At 40.8% G+C, this 20,859-nt stretch overlaps 1 protein-coding gene across 1 annotated transcript in view; it reads left to right on the top strand.

The window, feature by feature from the left end:
• Positions 1 to 20,859, top strand: part of hydin (HYDIN axonemal central pair apparatus protein) — a 654,146-nt gene that overhangs the window by 20,744 nt on the left and 612,543 nt on the right. The window contains exon 4 of the mRNA XM_059651568.1: positions 19,735 to 19,854. Within this exon, the coding sequence (XP_059507551.1) occupies positions 19,735 to 19,854 (120 nt within the window). The remainder of the gene's footprint in view (positions 1 to 19,734; positions 19,855 to 20,859) is intronic.

The following is a 20,859-nucleotide window of genomic DNA, read 5'->3' as shown; positions in this document are numbered from 1 at the left end:
TTAGCTGTTCACATTCAAGGATTGCCTTACTGGGAGAAAGGAGGTGGGCTGTTTAGTTGGTGGGAAAGGCCTAGGCTAGAGAGGCAAGGAGTGTTGAGGTTGACCGTTAAATGACCAATTAAATAGTGTTACAAAGACTGAAGTTTGTCTGGCTGTCAGATTATCTGGTGCCTCCTGATGGGGGTGAGTTCCTTACCTCCACGCCTTGGAATTTAATCCCATAGGGCTCCCAAAAATCGCCACACTGAGGTTACTGATGACCATCTGACTGGTGAATAGGGCCATTCCATGACGCCCTCAGCTCTTGTTGTATATTTTGGCTTTATGTTAAAAGTTTTGCATATTATAGGCACATCTTGACTTTGGATGTTAATGAATTGGCAACACACTTTAAAACCCACGCAATTCTCTCTTCAATGACATCAATGGGAAAGAAAAGCAGGGAATTAAAAAAAGAGCACACAGCTATCTGTGAGCATCAGAGGTATCCTCTGACGGACTGATCCAGTTGATAGGCATTGGCTAAAAAATATAGTAGCAACAGATCATGTAGTTTCATGAGAGCTCTTTTTGACATTTTCTTAGGTGCTGTTATTATGCCATTATGCATGTTTAGCTTAGTTTAAAAATCTACCGTGATCTAAGCTGGGAGTTCTAATTCACAATAAAAACAGAAAAAACTGTGGATGCTGGATATCAGAACCAAAAATAGTTTTAATTCTAATTCGCAGTTTGATTGGGAGTTTAAAGATGTTACTTAAAAATTTAGCTGTCTTAGATATAGGATCTGATTAGAAGCCCTTATAAGAGAGAATTTAAACATTTTGGACGAATTTTATGTGTGGAGGTTTTCAGTATCAAATCCACAGGACTAAGCGTTGTATTACATTTTTGTTTGTAGTTTTATTGCATTTCCATTTGGCCCCTGAGGTTTTCCCATTGTGGGTGTTGAATGAGTTGCTATGGAGGGTGTGAGGAGCCAAGGATATGGGTGGGGTTCATGAGATGGCACTGAATTGGCATGGAAGTTGTGAGGAGCTATGTACGCATTTTGGTGAGGAAGTCTGTGGATCAAGGGCTAGAATCCCTAACAATTTTTAAAACAACTAGGATTAAGCCATAATGTGGAGGTGCTGGTGTTGGACTGGGGCACACAAGGTCAGAAATCACACGATACCAGGTAACAGTTCAACAGGTTTATTTGAAATCACAAGCTTTCAGAATGCTACTCCCTTACCAGGTGAAGTGAAGAAAAGCATACAGGTACAGAATTTATAGAACAGAAAGATCAGTGGGCAGAAAGATCAAAATATCATACAAATGATGTGAGTGGAGTGTCGATAGGCTGAATACTAAGTTGCTGCAGGTGATCAAAAGTGTCATACAGTATCAGAAAAGTGTCCACAGCTGAATAGTAAGTGAAGGAGGTGATCAATAATCCAGTTAATTGAGGCAGAGATGTAATTACAAAAAAGCAGTAAGGTGGTGCTGGATACAAACCAAACAGCCAGAAAAACATGATATGTATAAAAGAGTTGCGTGCTGAATGTCTAAACAAAATAACAAGTAATCCAAAACTGTATAAACTAATTAAGATGGAGTGATCATAACAAGTTATCAACATGATGGTGTTAAAACAGGACAGCAAGAAAGATTTTGCAAGTATAGATGAGTATGGTGGGATTACATGTGACACAACATGAGCCCAAGATCATGGTTGAGGCCATCTTCATGGGTACCCATGACTTGGTACCCATGAAGACGGCCGCAGCGTTGATCTTGGGATCATGTAGTGCTACATGTAACCCCAATGTATTGATCTGTATATGCAAAATCTTCCTTACTGTCCTGTTTTAACACCATCACCTTGATAACTTATTATGATCCCTCCATCTTAATTAGTTTGTACAGTTTTGGATTACTTGTTACTTTGTTTAGATATTTGGCATGCGACTTTTTTTATACCTACCATGTTATTCTGGCTGTTTGGTTTGTCTCCAGCACCACCTTAATTTTAATTTTTTGTAATTATCTCTTTGCCTCAATTAGTTGGGTTATAGGTCGTCCCCTTCACTTTCTATTCAGCTATTGACACTTTACTGACACCATCTGACACTTTTGATCACCTGCAGAGACTTAGTATTCAGCCTATTGACACTGCTTACATCGTTTTGGACAATATTTTGATCTCTCTACCCATTGATCTCTCTGCCTGTAAATTCTGTGCCTGTATGCTTTTCTTCACTTCAGGAGGGGCAGCCCTGTGAAAGCTTCTAATTTCAAATAAACCTGTTGGATTATAACCTGGTGTTGTGTGACCTCTGAGCTAGGATTCAGACCCAGAGAACTGAGGCCCACCTTCCAACTAGCCTGCCTCAGCAATTGATCACTCCTGTGGCCATCTACACTCGATTGGAGATATCATAGAGTCAAGGAGTCATACAGCGTAGAAATAGATCATTTAGTCCAACATTTCTTTTATTTGACAGACAGAAGAATATCTGTACTCGAGTATGTCCCATGTGCTAATTTGCAAATTTAGGCCGAAGTTAAAAATTGATTACAGTATTTGTAAATTCAGTTTAAGTTCTCCGTGCTCTACGCATCCACACCCCTGACCAGTCTTGTTGGTGCCAATGCCAGCAGTTAAAGACCCCTCTAAGTGCCTACCTAAAAAAAGCAGAGATTTTCAATCTAACATATTCTAAATCTCTGGTATTACGGCACATACATAATATACCCTATATGTCACGCTCAACCCATTAGATTAGATTCCTTACAGTGTGGAAACAGGCCCTTCGGCCCAACAAGTCCACACCACCCCTTGAAGCATCCCACCCAGACCCATCCCCCTTTAACCCACTCACCCCTGAACACTATAGGCAATTTAGCATGGCGGATCCACGTCGCCTGCACATCTTTGGACTGTGGGAGGAAACCGGAGCACCTGGAGGAAACCCACACAGACATGGGGAGAATGTACAAACTCTGCACAGACAGTCACCTGAGGCTGGAATCAAACCTGGGTCCCTGGTGTTGTGAGGCAGCAGAGCTAAGCACTGAGCCACCGTGCCACCCAAAGATCAGATTTAAGGTAATTGGCAAAAGAAGCAATGACAACGTGGGGACCTGAGTCACAGTAAGAATTCAACCAACAGGAGTTAAACAATCCTAGTTCTTATCCTGCAAAAGTGTTAATCTGTTAACTGGTCTCCTCAACGGTTCAATTAACATCTCATTATTCACTAGCCAAGGCAAATGCCAAAATTAAACAAAACTCACATTTGCGAACAGCTATCAGCAGCTGACAGACACTGAGATCAAAGATGACATTTCAATTTATGAGAATTTATTTTACTGAATTTCTTTGTTCAAGAGATCTGACAGCTGTCCAGGGTTGCAGCAACCATCTGATTCCAATGCCTACCTTCAAAGAAGCAAATTCCTTGCAGTGACACGGGAGTGCTCAACATTTAATTCAGTATAACTCCAGCGCTCACCCAATTTAATTCTGGAATCTATTTTTCATCCTTTTTACAAGAGTAATTACATTTTTGTTTAGCTTCCATGGTGATGGCTACTGTAACATTTCTTTGCCTGTTTGTTGCTTTCCAATGCACACCGGAGAGGAGGTTAGCTGTTGATTTGGATCGTTTGCGTGGAGAAATTTCGCCATTCCCCTGTTACCTCAAACATGCAAAGCTTGGGCTGGTGTTGAGGGATGGTAGTGTGGTAGAGGAGGATGTGAAACAAAGTCAGGCCTCCAGATCTGGAATAACTGGGCCAGTGGGCCAAGGAGTGGCGAATAGAATTTAGATAAATTTGAGGTGCTGCATTTTGTTGAGACAAACAAGGGCAGAACTTACATAGTAAATAGTAGGACCTTGGATAGTACTGTTGAACAGCGAGATCTGGGTGTTCAGATACATAGTTATTTGAAAGATGCATCACAGGTAGACAGGTTGATGAAGAAGGTATTTGGCATGCTTGCCTTCATTGCTCAGATCAGAGTAGAGGAGTTGGGTTGCCATGCTGTGTTTTACAGGACGACGCCACTTTTGGAGTCCTGTGTAATGTTCTGGTCTTCCTGCTACAGGAAGGATGTTATTAAGCTGGAAAGCGCAGAAAAGATTTGATGCTGTTACCATGACTGGAGAGTTTCAGTTATAAAGAGAGGATGGATAGGCTGGGACCTTTCTCCCCTAGACTGTAGGAAGTTCAGGGGTGACCTCATAAGGGTTTATAAAACCATGGGGGGGTATAGATAAGGTACAGGAGGGTACGGGAGATCAAAACTAGATGGCATAATTTTAAGGTGAGAGGAGAAAGATTTAAAAGGGACCTGAGGGGCAACCTTTTCACACAGAAGATGGTTTGTATGTGAAATGAACTGCCAGAGGAAGTGGTAGATGCCATTCCAGTTACAACATTTAAAAGATATCTGGACAGGTACATGAATAAAAAAGGTTTAGAGGGATATGGGCCAACTGCAGGCAAATGGGACTAGTTTAGTTTGGAAGAATGAAAATGGAAACCATATACATTATCCATATCAAACTGTTTCACATATGAAATTGCTTGCTTACCTCTTTAGTAGACTTTACCTTGTGCATTTAACTATTTTTTTGCAACTGATGCACAATTTAGAATTGTTGCATAATCAGCAGTCTCAGTTCTCTTCATTTTCTCTTGTCTTGATCACTGGCAAGACTTCACGTATCTACAGTTGAATTTTTGAACCCACAGGATGTTGTTAGGGTAGTCTGATAAACTCTCTGAAATTCTCTCTTGTCTGAAACCCCTTTGCTTGACTAGAGTGATCTTATCGACATCTTGGGCAAAAAATTTAATTGGTGAATAAAACCCAGTAGTGTTTAATTATGATAAACATGATAAGTCAAGATCTTTAGAAACCTGTATTATTCAATGAGATCACCTCTCATTTTTAAAAAAAACTCAAATGAGTAAAGTGCCAGCCAGTTTAGCTTTTGCTCCTATGACAGTACCTCCATACCTGGAAGCATTCTAGTGAACTGCTTCAATTAAATGATGTATTTCCTTAAATAAGGGGACTGAAACTACTGAAGATGTGGTCTCACCAGCAGCTTGCACAGTTGCAGTAAGATTTCCCTTTACTGAAGGTGCATGGTAATGTTACAGAGCAGGGTGATGAAACATCTGCAACCACTGGCTTGGCGAGCAAGTCTACAGCCTCATCCACAACCCAAGCTACAAATCTTCTTAAAAACTTTAGATTTCCTTACTGTTATATTCCAATGACCTTGAAATAAGGGCCAACATTCTATTAGCTTTCCAGATTACTTGCTGTACCCTGTGTGCTAGCTCCCTGTGTTTTGTGTGCATAGCCCCCCCCCAGTCTCTTTGCGTTTCTGCTTTCTGCAGGTTTTCTCCATTTAAGTAGTATTCTGCTCTTTTCTTGAACAGAAGAAGGAAATGAGCCACTGTCCTGATGGTGGAACAAGAATGGGAAACTGGTCTTTAGTTATATGATCAACAAGCTTGCTTTAGCATAATTGTTTCTTAACTTTGTAATGGTATACAAATAGAAATTGTACCAATTGGGAAAAGTGTATCTCATCAGACTTGACGTTTGTACACTTTAATTACTGTGGAATAGAGCACTGGGATTGAAGGAGGGAGTTGAACATTTAGATGTACTGTTCATGATCTTCTTGATACAAGGTATAAGAAGTCAACTTTTAAAAGAAACAGATTACTCAACCACTTGAGGGACTGAATTTAATGTTGCGGCTGGCATCTCCCAAAGTAAAAAATGATGGCAATCCCACTTTTGTGTGGCCACCTTGATTCACAGCTATTTAATAGCGGTCCATGGTGAAATTCCATCTCCGAGACTTTCCAGCTATTCAGCTGACTATTGTGCTGTTGTCCTGGTTGTTCCTGGTTGTTATTGTTGGGCATATTGGCACTCCTGAAGAGGATATGCTGCTGAGCACAGACTTAAATGCAAATCCAGAGGTGAGACCAGTGCATATGGGATAATTGTTATTGCAGAGCATCCAATGAACACATGAATTGTGAAAACGAGGGACCATTTCCAATTTCTTTACTGGCCATCAGTTTAGTTTCACGTAATGGGCTGCACACTTGGTTCAACATGCAAACTCCCAGCATTGGTGGGAAAATGCCGTAACTGTGTATAGGCAATAGGCCACTCAACACAGTCTCTAATGCTGATAGACTGTGGGCAGTACATGCTGGGAATTCTGCCACTGCCACAAAACCCAATTTTATGCATCCTTCTGTCATCTCAACCCCAAACTCTGTTACATTCCATCCTGAGAATGACGGATGAATTTGACATGGAGGATTGTGGAAGATCATTGCTTACATTATCACACCACTGCCTTGATGATACAAAGTGCTCTTAAACATCCTATTAAACTTAACTGGATGAGTCAAATTGTACAGTGGCTATAAGAGCTGGTCAGAAGCGGCATATTCTGTGGTGATTCTTTTCATCATCTACAAGGCACATGTCAATAATGTGTTGGAAAACAGTCCTGGATGAGTCCTCCACCAATAATTCAAAAACATCAACACCAAGCAACCCATATGATTGGTACTCTATCCACCACTACCTTAAACATTCACTGCATCCACAGCAAGTACCATCTACAAGATGCATTGCTCCTGCAACCACACAGTCCCAACCTGCGACCTGTACCACCTGGAAGGGCAAGTACAGCATGCAGCCCAAAGAAGAACAGTCAAAATCACACAGTGAGGAGAAAAATGATAACTTTCTTTTGGTTCATTGTTTTTTTTTTTACGAAATATGTTTATTTGGTCATGTTTCACACAAGTGGTGAAAATACCAAAAAACCGAAGGAAGATATGATGAGATGGAAATCGAATTGTTTCCGCATTTAGTGATTCAAATTCGCATAACTAATGTGAATTCAAATGGTGTGTTCTTTCATCTGCCCTGGACAAAGGTTTAGCTTTTAAAGGAGAATGCTACAAAGGTGAGTTAACCAAGGGATATGTTCTATCTAACACAGCTTCAGAGAAGGAAACAAAAGCACCAGCCATTGTAATATTCAAGCTTATTTGTTGCTTCAAAAACCTTAGAGCAAAAAGAAGTGGTGTGAGCAACACAAGAACAAATTTAGTGGGAGTTTCAAACATGAATGTAATGATTTCAGATTGTCATTGGCAGTGCAAGTATTTCACAGTATTTTAAAATTGGATTGAAAGATTAGCAACAGAATGTAAAGTTCCTTTCTGTGTTGATCTTGTTTGTAATCCTGCAACAAAGGCATTTAAAAATTGAATGTTTTAACAAAATTCCCTGCAGCGAATATCTCTTCAAAATTTCACCTTAATCTGTGAAAGTTATCCTAAGCACAGTATGCTGAGGCCCATTACATGCCCAAATTAGCCTCTGTGATATGCTGAAGTTTGTTTTTATCACTAAAAAAAATTTTCTCGATTAAGCAAGCAAGCATTGGGTCAAACTAGAAACGATGATCAAATGCTTCTGGGATTCTGGTTTTCTCACTGATGCTGAGGGTGACCATGCCACTGTGGCAATAGATAACAATCATAGCTCTCTTGAGTTGGTGTGTGAAGCTGTCAGAGCACAGTCAATCAATGGGTCCTTGTTAAAGCATTCGCATGTGATCTCCACTCTGATTTCTTCTTGACTCTGATGTGCCGACAGCAAATGACTTTCAATCTGAGGATTGAGAAAGCAAGCTCATGGATAAACATTGCATGATTAAACAGACAATGCTTGCAGCATTCTGGCGTGGATTATGAAGAAGATGGCACCATAATGTACAGTCTGTGGCTATATAGTTCAATAACAAAAAGGGTTAATGACAGTTGACTATAATTTGGCTCACTGGCAAACAAATATATCAAAGTCACAAACTGGTGGATTTAATTCCTTTTATTAAATTACTGATAGAGCAAAAATACATTGAAGTAAAATAACTTTTAGTTTTTTGGTAGTTAAAATGAATCATTTTGGGTGCTGGTATAAAAACGCAATTGAGTTGATTTTATTTTGGTTTTCAATAGTGGGAATAAAGTTGGGGATTTCAAAGCAGTTTGAACGTAGAGGGGGAAAGCTATGCCTCTGAAAGTGGTTCGGTGTGTTGAATGAAGAAAGAAGGTTATAGAATTTGCCTGGGCATATCAGAGGAAATTTTAAAAAGCAAAACAAAGACTTATGATAAAATCACATCCATCCTTCAAATTGCTCATTACCTGCCCTGCCTACAAAAAGCAGGCCAATTTTAATCCACTCATTTAATGTACCACCAGCCTCCTTTTAATCATCAACAAAGTGATGAAAGTGACATTGACAAAGTTATAAAGTGGCACTTGTTCTGCAACAACATTTTCACCAGTGGCCAATTGGGCTCTGTCAGCATCACTTGGCTCCAGACCTCGTTAGAACATCAGCTTAACGGTGGACGTGAGAACCTTATGCCATAAGACAAGAGTAACTGCTCTTGACTGAAAAGCAGCATATGGCCATGTGTGACACAAGGAGTCCTCATCCAAATGAAGAAAGGAAATACAGGAAACTTTCCTTTGGCTGGAGTCAGCAGAGGAAAATGTTTGTGGTCGTTGAAGGCTAAATATCTTAGCCCCAACGCTGCTGTGCTGATCTTCCTCAGGGTAGTGTCTAAATATCTTCAAGATGCTTCATCAGTACCTTTTCCTGATCATCATGTGGTCAGAAATGGGGATGTTTGGTAAATGAGAAATCCACCAAATGCAGGTTTCCCATACAAACCACACTTCCTGATTGGGAACTCAATTGCTATTCTGTCATCTGTGGATCAAAATGATAGAACTCAGCTCTTAATAGTTCAGTGACAACGCTTATATCACATGAACTGCAGTGCTTCAAAAAGGAGGTATCTCAAGGGCAGTTGAGATGGGCAATACATACTGGTCACATCAGTATTTATGTCATATTAGTGGACATTTCATCAACAGATAAAATAGGATGAGAATTTCGATGTACAAGGATATCTGCTATTTGAAGAGCTGAAAAGTATTAGCAAGAAACTTCCCTTCTTTATTTCCGAAGATAACATGCTGAAACAAAAATACTTATTCAGATTATGTGGTTCAATTGTTGGACCCATTTTTCGTGGTAGCACTCTTGCAGTGCAGAAATATCCAAAAGGAAGCTTAAATAACTACATTTACACAATAGGGACAGCCACTGAACTTTGAGCAGCATTTCCAGGCATGAACTTGATCTTGGCTGTTTCTGCAAATCCGCTACAAATTGGTGATAATAAAACAGGTACAGTATCTCACATCTGGCAACTTCTGGACTGAGATGATACCTGAATTTGGATATTGCCGGATTTTGGTGCACATTATGGACAGTGGATGGATGAGTTTTCTTGGAGTGTGGGAAAGAGTGGTACACAAAGAGGATAAGCTGATGATTAGTCTGGGGTCACACTATGTCATAGAGTCACGGGGAGCATATAGTGCGGAAGAAGACCCTTTGGTCCAACTCATTTATGTAGACCAAGTTTCCCAAATAAACTAGTCCCACTATCCTGCTCCTGGCCCATATCCCTCCAAACCTTTCCAATTCCTGTATCTGTCCAAATGTCATAGGGTCATAGAGTTACAGAGCCATACATCATGGAGATAGACTCGTAGGTCCAACTAATCCACGCTGCCCATAATCCCAAACTAAGCCAGTCCCACTGTCTTGCTCCTGGCCCATTTCCCTCCAGACCTTTACTATTTGTGTACTTGCCCAAATGTCTTCTAAACACTGTAATTGTACCTGCATCACCACTTCCTCTGGAGGTTCTTTACACAGAGGGTGGTTCACGCATGCAAGAAATTTGCCCCTCAGGTCTGTTTTAAATCTTTCTCCTCATACCTTAAAAATACAACTCCTAGTTTTAAACTCCCCAACCCTAGGGAAAAGACTTTTGCTATTCATCTTATCTCTGATCACCCCTCAACCTCCTATGCTCCAGTGGAAAAATGTCCCAGCCTATCCAGCCTATTTTTATGACTCAAACCCTCCAGTCCCAGCAACATCCTGGTAAACCTTTTCCGAACCCTCTCCAATTTAACAATATCCTTCCCGTAGCAGGCTGAGCAGAAGTGTACATAGTACTCCACAAGTGGCCTCACCAACATCTTATGGAACCTTGACATGGCCTCCCACCTGTTATACCCAATGGCTTAAGCAATGAAGGCAAGCATGCTAAATGCCTTCTTAACCACCCTGTCTACCTGTGACACAACTTTCAAAGATTCATGTATCTGAATCTCTAGGTCTCTGTTTAACAACACTAACCAGGACTGTACCATTAACTGTAGGTACAGCCCTTGCTTGATTTACCAAATTGCAATACCTCATTTACCCAAATTAAATTCCATCTGCCATTTCTCAGCCCATTTGCCCAATTGATCAAGACCCTTTCATAATCTTGAATAAATTTCTTCATTGCTGACTATACCCCCAAATTTGGTGTCATCTGCGAATTTACTAACTATGTCTCCTAAATTCTCATCCAAATCATTTATATAAATGACAAACAACAGTGGAGCCAGCACTGATCCCTTGGAACACCACTGGCCATAGGCCTCCAGTCTGAGAACCAACCTTTCACCACCACCCCCTGTTTCCTACTGTCAATCCAATTTTGCATTCAATTGGCTAGCTCTCCCTGAATCCCATGTGATCTAACTTTACCAATCAGTCTACCGTGCGGAACCTCGTCAAAGGCTGAACTGAAGTCCACAGACTACCTCTACTGCTCTGCCCTCATCAATCTTTTTAGTTACATTCTCAAAAAACTCAATCAAGCTTGTGAGACATGATTTCCCATGCACAATGCCATGCTGACATTTCCTAATCAGTCCTTGCCTGTCTAAGTGCATGTAAATCCTATCTCTCGGAATCCCCTCCAACAACTTAACCATTACAGATGTGTAGTTCCCAGGCTTCTTATTACAATTTTTCTAAAATAAAGGCATATTAGTCACCCTTCAGTCCTGCAGCACCTCACCTGAGGCTGTAGATGATAACAAATATCTCTGCTAGGGGCCCTGCAATTTCTTCCCTAACTTCCCACAACATCCTGGGATATAAGATCATAAGACCATAAGACATAGGAGTGGAAGTAAGGCCATTCGGCCCATCAAGTCCGTTCCGCCATTTAAATCATGGGCAATGGGCATTTCAACTCCACTTCCCTGCACTCTCCTTGATACTTGATCAGGTCCCGCAGATTTATCCGCGTTTACGGTTTTTTAAGACCTCCAGCACCTCCTCTTCTGTAATGTGGACTGTTTTTAAGACATCAACATTTATTTCCCTGAGTTTTCTAGCCTACATTTATTTCTCCACAGTAAAAAACTGACATGAAATATTAGTTGCGTGCCAATGTCCCGAGATTCCTCACATAGACGACCTCGTTGATCTTTAAAGGACTCTATTCTTCCCTTTTTCTTCTTAATGTACCTGTAGAATCTCTTTTGATTATCCTTAACCTTATCTGCCAAATCTATCTCATGTCCCCTTTTTGTCTCCTTGATTTTCCTCTTAAGAATGCCCCATGCCCCTTATAATCTTCAAGAGATTCACTTGTTCCCAATTGTCTATATCTAATATATGCCTCCTTCTTATTTTTGACCAGAGCCTCAGTGTTTTTATTCATCTATTGTTCCCTACTCTTATCAGCCTTACTCTTCACTCTAGCAGGAACAGGATAATATCTCTGAACTCTCATTATTTCACTTTTGAAAGCCATTGCAGCACCTAGCTGAATTGTCCAAGTACTCTTTAAAATTTAAAATTGATGATTGAAGTAAGTGTTTGGACAGCTGTGCTTTTTGGATAACCTGATTTGTACCCATAGACATCAGAAATAAGGTTAGTACTTTTTCCAATCCAAAACAAGATGGACGGAGAGTTTAGGAATGAAGACAGTGAACAGTTTACAATCCCATTCTCAATCCCATCCCACCGAGTTGATTTATAATAATTGTAGTAATTGAGCTCATTTTGTTTTTACTGGCCTTAAAGCAATTTGTAACATTTCCTCCTGTCAAAGTCAATTCCTACCCACATATTTTTTGTTTTAGAACTGCTACAAAATCATGTCAAAGATGACTGCATCTCAAAACAAAGTCCTCCATTACACAGAGATAATGGGAACTGCAGATGCTGGAGAATCCAAGATAATAAAATGTGAGGCTGGATGAACACAGCAGGCCAAGCAGCATCTCAGGAGCACAAAAGCTGACGTTTCGGGCCTAGACCCTTCATCAGAGAGCTCTCTGATGAAGGGTCTCGGCCCGAAACGTCAGCTTTTGTGCTCCTGAGATGCTGCTTGGCCTGCTGTGTTCATCCAGCCTCACATTTTATTATCTTGGCTCCTCCATTACACAGTTCTGAGGAAGGGTCACTGGACCCAAACCGTTAACTCTGTTTTCTCCTCCACAGATGCTGCCAGACCTGCTGAGCTTTTCCAGCAACATTTTTAAAGTCCCCCATTAGTTTTTTTTATCGACTGGTTGCTTTTTGATGTCTGCCCTGAACTAGGGCAATTCAGTCAAAAAACATATTGATTCCAGTTTTTTCACTGACATTACAAAGGTGTCTGATTTTATTGAACTTCAGCTGCATTTGTGTCACATGATGTCTACTTTCTGCTGGGAATTTGTTGATGTGACATCACTGGCTTTTAATACCCAGGCTGATTTCCCATTTGAGGTTGAGAGTCTGTGACGGATTCAGATGCAGTCCTGACCGTGCACAATGTTCCGAATAGTGACTTGTCACCATTTTTCCTGAACTTGCCAATTAGCCAGCCATTTAATTGAGGAAGGCAGGTAGACTCCAGAAGCTGGACGACCAAAAGTGGGATGAGCACTGCTACTATCACACACAAACTCTCCTTCCTCATTTCTGACCAAGACACCTTCTCCTCTCAGGTCATGTTCTGGTGCCAAACTGTAAGACCTAGAGAGTGACAGTAATGAGGTGCTTTGTTATTTCAATTGGCCGCTAGTGGATGGGAAACTGTTCTACCCTTGACCTAGCCTGTAAAAGCACTACTGGTGTACCTACACCATAAGAACTGCAATGTTCAAAAAGGTAGCTCACCACCACCTTCTCAAAGGCAATTCAGAGCAGTGACATATCCCAAGAATGAATTAAAACAAAATCTCTTTTCACCTGGCAAGCATAATTCTGAATTAAATTTCTTTAATGCTGTGAAACTTCAGGTCATTTGCAGTTTATCTGTTCTCCCTGATTTGGAACATAAGTGCGATTCTTAATGAGTACTTTGCTTCGGTATTCACTGAGGAGAGGGACATGACGGATGTTGAGGTTAGGGATAGATGTTTGATTACTCTAGGTCAAGTTAGCATAAAGAGGTGGGGATTTGTTGGGTATTCTAAAAGGCGTTAGGGTTCACAAGTCCTCAGGTCCGGATGGGATCTATCCTAGCTTACTGAGGGAAGCGAGAGAGGAAATAGCTGGGGCCTTAACAGATACCTTTGCAGCATCCTTGAGCACGGGTGATGTCCCGGAGAACTGGAGAATTGGTAATGTTGTCCCCTTGTTTAAGAAGGGTAGCAAGGATAATCCAGGTAATCAGACTGGTGAGCCTGACGTCAGTGGTGGGGAAGCTGCTGGAGACGATACTGATGGATAGGATCTATTTACATTTGGAAGAAAATGTACTTTTTAGTGTTTGGCAGCATGGTTTTGCGCAGGGAAAGTCATGTCTTACCAACTTGATAGAATTCTTTGAGGAAGTGGCAAAGTTGATAGATGAGGGAAGGCTTGTAGATGTCATCTACATGGACTTCAGTAAGGCATTTGATAAGGTTCCTCATGGTAGGCTGTTGGTGCAAGTGAAGTTGCATGGGGTCCAGGGTGTACTAGCTAGATGGCTAGAGAACTGGCTGGGCAACAGGATACAGAAAGTTGTAGTGGAAGGGAGTTTTTCAAAATGGAGAACTGTGACCAGTGGTGTTCCACAGGGATCTGTGTCTGGACCGCTGTTGTTTGTGATATACATAAACGATCTGGAGGAAGATATAGATGGTCTGATTAGCAAGTTTGCAGATGACACTAAGATTGGTGGAGTAACAGATAGTGAAGAGGACTGTCAGAGATTACAGCAGAATATAGATAGATTGGAGAGTTGGGTGGAGAAATGGCAGATGGAGTTCAACCCAGGCAAATGCAAGGTGATGCATTTTGGAAGATCCAATTCAAGAGTGAACTATATGATAAATGGAAAAGCCCTGGGGAAAATTGATGCACAGCGAGATCTGGGTGTTCAAGCCCATTGTACCCTGAAGGTGGCAACGCAGGTCGACAGAGTGGTCAAGAAGTCATACAGCATGCTTTCATTCATTGGACGGGGCATTGAGTACAAGAGTTGGCAGATCATGTTGCAGTTGTATAGGACTTTGGTTTGACCACATTTAGAATACTGTGTACAGTTCTTGGCGCCACAATACCAAAAGGATGTGGATGCTTTGGAGAGGGTGCAGAGAAGGTTCACCAGAAGCTTCCTGGTGTGGAGGGTGCTAGCTATGAAGAGAGGTTGAGTAGATTAGGATTATTTACATTAGAAAGTCAGAGGTCAAGGGGGGACCTGATTGACGTCTACAAAAGCATGAGAGATATAGACAGGGTGGATGGCAAGAAGCTTTTTCCTAGAGTGGGAGACTGAGTTATGAGGGTTTATGATTTTCAGGTGAGAGGGGAAAAGTTTAAGACAGATGTGGGTGAAAAGTTCTTTACGCAGTGGGTGGTGGGTGTGCGTTGCCAATCGAGGTGGTAGAGGCAGGCACGATAGTGTCACTTAAGATGTATCTAGATGGATACATGAACGGGCAGGGAGCAGAGGGATACAGATCCTTGGAAAATAGGCGACAGGTTTAGATAGAGGATCTGGATCGGCGCAGGCTTAGAGAGACGAAGGGCCTGTTCCTGTGCTGTAATTTTCCTTGTTCTTTTGTATAACTGGCAAATTTTAATTGTTCTTTGGACTGTTTCAGTACTTAGAATGATTACCTTTAGGACATCTGGGAGTTTGTCTCTTTTTACACTGTTTAGATTTGTAGAATTGACGTAATATTGTATGTTGATCACAGTCAGACTCACATGACGTCAGTAAAATATCAGTTGAGAAGTGAGAAAAAATATATTAATTATAAACCTGTGTAAATGTCTCATAATTTGTATTTGTGAACAAACAGCAATGCTTTAAACTTTCCAGAAGGAATAAATAACACTGGAGCCACAAGTGAATATATGAAAGAACATTTCTTCACAGACTATTTATAGTGCAGAAGGAGGTCATCTGGCCCATCCATGCCAGCTGAACATAGTGATTCAGGCTAAACCTGCTCTGGTGCTCTTGTCATTGCATTGAGCCTGCAGCACCCCAACTGCATATGCTAATATTTTTAAAAATGCAATGTGGTTTTCTTCTTGTGCTACTTTTTAGAAAAATGGGTTTCGGATTCCCCGCCACGTACTGGGTGAAAACTTCCCAATAATTCTTCTGCCAAGCTAATGTTAAATTTATTCTGGCTAGTTACTGAGGTACATAATTTATTCTATTCAGTCTGTTTTCTAATTTGATACATCTCACTTAAATCTCCTTCAGTATTTTCCATTCCAAAGCCATGACTCCCAGCCTATTCAATCCTTCATCATGGTTAAAATTTTTCATTCTTAGTAACATTCTGTGTTATCTCCAGCACACTCTGTCCGGTGAGTTCTTAGCTTTAACATTAGAACATAAGAATTAGGAGCAGGAGTAGGTCATCTGGCCCCTCAAGCCTGCCCCGTCATTTAATAAGATCACGGCTGATCTTTTTGAGACTCAGCTCCACTTACCTGTCCACTCACCATAACCCTTAATTCCTTTACTATTCAAAAATTTATCTAGCCTTGCGTTAAAAACATTCAGTGAGGTAGCTTCAACCACTTCACTGGGCAGGGAGTTCCACAGATTCACAACCCTTTGGGTGAAGAAGTTCCTCCTGACCTCAGTCCTAAATCTGCTTCCCTTCATTTTGAGGCGATGCCCTCTAGTCCTTGTTTCACCTGCTAGCAGAAACAACCTCCTTGCCTCGACCTTATCTATTCCTTTCATAATCTTATATGTTTCTATAAGATCTCCCCTCATTCTTCTGAATTCCAATGAGTATAATTCCAGTCTACTCAGTCACTCTTCATAATCTAACCCTCTCAACTCTGGAATTAACTGAGTGAATCTCCTCTGCACCCCTTCCAGTGTTAGTATATCTCTTCTCAAGTAAGGAGACCAAAACTGCACACAGTACTCCAGGTGTGGCCTCACCGGGACCCTATACAGCTGCAACATAGCCTCCCTTTTTTCTATTCCCTGCAATTGATAACCAGCATTATACTTAGGATTCTAGCTGTGGCCTAGCTGGGGTTCTATACAGTTCCAGTGTATACTCCTAACTGTTGTGGAACTAACAAAGGAACGCATCCTATATGCATTCTTAAGCCCTTATTCTACCTGCCCTGCTACCTTCAGAGATTGTGGATAGGCACTCCAATGTGCCTTTGATTCTCTAAAATTCTCAGTATTCCATCTTATATTGTGCATTCTTTTGCCTTATCTTTCCTTCCCAGGTTGATTTCCTGACCTTTTTCCTGATTGAATTACATTTGCTATTTTTTTTCTGCCCATCTGACCACTTCGTTGGTGTCTTCCTGTAATCTACAGCATTTTTCTCCATCATCAATCAATTGGCCTTGTCTCGTATTATCTGCAAACTTCTTAATCATGTCCCTTGTATTTAAATCAAAATAACTGATATACAGCATGAAAAGCAGGAACTCAGCACTGAGACTTTTGGAACCCCCCTTTCAGACTCCAAAACACTCATTAGTGTTTACTCTTTATTTCCTGTCACTGAGTCGGTTTTAAATCAAACTTGCCTCTTTCTGCTGGACTGTGATTTTTTACTTTCCTGACCAGCCTGTCATGTGGGACCTTATCGAAAGATTTGCAAATATCCACGATGAACACAGCAAATATGTCACCTTGTCAACCTTCTGGAAAAAATTCAGTCAAGTTAGTCAGATGTAAGTTTTCTTTAATAAATCTAGGCTGTCCAGATTTGATTAATCGCTGCTTTTCTAAATGACTGTTTATACTGCCACTCAATTTTCTTTTCTCAATAATTTGCCCATCGTTAAAGTAAGGCTGACTAGACAGTATTTACTTGCTTTATGTCCTTCTCCCTTTGTAAACAAGAGTACAATGTCAGCAATCCTCCAAGGCTCTGGCACTATGCCGGTAGCCAGAGAAGATTGGAATATGATGGTCTGGCACATTGCTATTTCATCCTCATAGTCTGGGAGATATTTCATGTAGTCATTTTGCTCCATTTTTCACTGTTGCTATTCCTGGCCTTCAAATTTGTGGGTGTGCCTCACCCAACTGGATCGTGAGAAATACAGCCTTCCCCTTTTTTTGTTCACCAGAGTTAAGATACTCTTCTGAGACCACTGTAAATGATTGGAAATGTAGAAGATCACAAAATATGTGTCTCTACATAGATTACTTTTTCCCTCTGCATGAGACACCTGCTCTGAAATGGCAGGAACCAACAGTGTGACCTGGATCAGGTCAAGGCTCAGGCTTTCGTGGCTAGAACTGATTAAAGACAGTTGACTAGACAAATAAGATAACAAGGTGTAGTGCTGGATGAACACAGCATGCCAGGCAGCAACAGAGGAGCAGGAAGGCTGACGTTTCGGGCCTAGACTCTTCTTCAGAATTCTCAGATTCTCCAGTATCTGCAGTTCCTGCTATCTCTGACTAGACAAGTGACCTATTTTTTCCATAACAGATCAACTTTAGTTCGACTTGCTCTGAAATGTTTCATTTTAAAACTTTTCTGTTGCAGTAAGTCTGAACTGGGGTGATGGTGAGTGAAGTAACATCTGGGTCCCAAGTGAACAGGACTGTTTATCCTCTTAGTCAATCAGGTTGAAGGATTGTAAAATTAACAGCACAAAGGCTGAGAGGGAATTGTAAATTAGAGGGCTAAATTCAATGCCAAATCAAATACAGAATGATAAGGAAAGAAAGATTGATTGAGAAAGAGGCCTGCTGGATACTTGCTGGGAAGTGGGAAAACAAGCAATATGAATTTGATGTATGTATTTCACATTTACTGTGCAGGTTCATGAACTTGATTGGTGAGGGTGACTGTGAGATGCCTTTTGCCAGAATTTGCTGGTGGCATGGGACATCTCAGTCAGCAGTTTGTGAATTTTTTGAGCTAACTGCTCATCTGACTCTCGCCGTAAATGTTGTCATTATTTTGACTGAAAAATCTAGGCTATTGTTTTCTGCTTCACTTGTGTGTGTAGATCCTCTCAAATGTTTGTTTTCTTGAAGAATTTTCTGTTACCAAGTTTAAAAAGTGATTTTTACAAAGGAAAGAAATGTTGAGGACTAGATAGTCTTAAGAGAATGGATTTAATCAATAATTATTTCTATCAGGTTCCTGTTTTATCAATTTCTTCTGGCCTTGACTCTTTGATGGGAAATGGTTCTATTACTGCTGGTTTACCTATTTCAATTATTCTAACCATACAGCATTAAACAGTGATCACTGACGGGCCAATCAGTAGCTGCAATATCAGAATTGAGATCCATCAAAACTTAACATTTCAAGTACCACAAAATTTTCTTAGTTATTATATTCTTTTCCAACTTTTATCTTTTTTATAAACAAAACTAATGCATACTATTACTTTGCTTCGCAGCTCAGGTTTTAAAATAATTAGCGCACAGTTTGCTATTTAAAAACAAAAAAAGTGAACGTGCAAGAATTTAACATGACTTCTACGATTGCTACAATCTAGAAAGACAAGGGTAACAGATCCATGGGAACACTACTAATTGCAAGTTCCCCACCAAGTCACATGTAATCCTGATTTAGAAATATATCATGCCACTAGGTCAAAATCCTGGAACTCCTTCCTTAACAGCACTCTGAATGTCTCTATACATTAATGATTGTAGCGGTTTAAGAAGACAGCTCACCACAATCTTATTCAGATAATTAAGGATGAGCAGTCAATGCTGATCCAGCAAATGGCATCCACATCGGATGAAGGAAGAAAAAACTTGTGAACTTTACCTGTAAATTTCAGGCCTCACTTCTGTCTCTGTCAGCTAGAAGAAATTCCATCTATCCTGTGAACACTTTGCATTTTGCATTTAATGGCGAGGCGATATCAGAACCTATAATGACTGGGCTATTAAGCCTGAGACCCAGGTAATGATCTGGGGACCTCAGTTTGAATCCCACCATGGATCTCAATAAAAATTTGGAATGAAGAGTTTAATAATGGCCATGAAACCATTGTCAATTGTTGGAAAAATCCATCTGGTTTACTAATGTCCTTTAGGGAAGGAAAACTGTCATCCGTATCTGGTCTGGGCCTCAAGTGACTCCAGACCCACAGGAATGTAATTGACTCTCAATTGCCCTCTGGGCAATTAGGGATGGGCAATAAATGCTGGCCTGGCTAGTGATTTTACTGACATCTGATCGTAAAGTTTGTAGAAATGTGAAGTTGGATATATGAAGTTTTCAAAATTGCATCGTCACTTAGTCAGTAAAAATTAATGTTTACTTTGTTTTCTTCTACAGTTCTCCATGCTGGATACTGACAGGCCAATATTTCAGCCATTCCCATCAGAAATTGTCTTTCAAAACTATGAACCTTTTGAAACCTGTGAGGTTTCTCTGATTCTGCGGAATCATGATCAGGTAAGTCAGAAAAGATCTATAAAGACAATTGGGATTTTCTCTTCATTGGCATGCAGTTAAGCAAGATTAAATGTGGTTCATCTAATCATGAACTCAACATGAAGCATTTTGGCCTGGGTTTTAATCCTCGAGGCATGTAGTGGGAGTTGGGGAAATTCCTACCTTTTCTTATTCGCCTTGGGAGAAAGTGGTTCTGGATGATCTTCAGTGCTAGGGAAGGCTCAGGCTGCATTTGGTTCAGCCCACCCAGGAAAGAACATAGAACATAGAACATTATAGCACAGTACAGGCCCTTCGGCCCTCGATGTCATACCGATCTGAAGCCCATCTAACCTACACTACTCCAAGGCAAGCTGGGTGCTGAGACAGCCTCTCTAAAAGCTCTGTCTGAATTCTGTAGGACCTGTCCTTGTTATAATGAAAAATGTACGGCATGCCAACCTATATACCCAGAGGGCTGGAGCTGTCATACAGCATAGAGATCTATTGCACAGAAAAATGCCATTTGGTCCATCGCATCCACGCTAGTCAAAAATAACCACCTAACATTTTCCTTACGGCATCTGTTCCACCTCATGCCCTTCCACCCATTCCACGTGTTCTCCTGGACCCTGACTCACCCTTATGCCCTTTCTTACCCTCATGCCAGGCAATGTCACTTCCATGCCAGCTCACCTGCTACATAGGTATAGATTCAGTGAGCCCAGTGATGACATTAACATGGTTAAAAAAGCCATTCTTCCATAACTTTACATTATTTTGACAGACGTCCCTTTTCTACAGAATAATAGAAGTGTCAGTCATTATGTCCCTTTGAACTAGCAATAGCAGAAACTCGAAGTTCTCAAAATCTCTTAATTCTGTGCAAATAAATATTATGCAATTGATAATGGAGAGCCAGAGCTGTCAATAAGCACAGTTTTCCCAGTGTGTCAAGAATTTTAACAGATTAATGGCCTTCTGAATTCTCAGCTAGGCTTTAATATTATGTACTTTTGGTTGAGA

Source organism: Stegostoma tigrinum, chromosome 16, assembly GCF_030684315.1.
Source record: "Stegostoma tigrinum isolate sSteTig4 chromosome 16, sSteTig4.hap1, whole genome shotgun sequence".
NCBI lineage: Eukaryota > Metazoa > Chordata > Chondrichthyes > Orectolobiformes > Stegostomatidae > Stegostoma > Stegostoma tigrinum.
The sequence above is the reverse complement of the archived record's forward strand: the minus strand, read 5'-3'. Positions and strand labels throughout refer to the sequence as shown.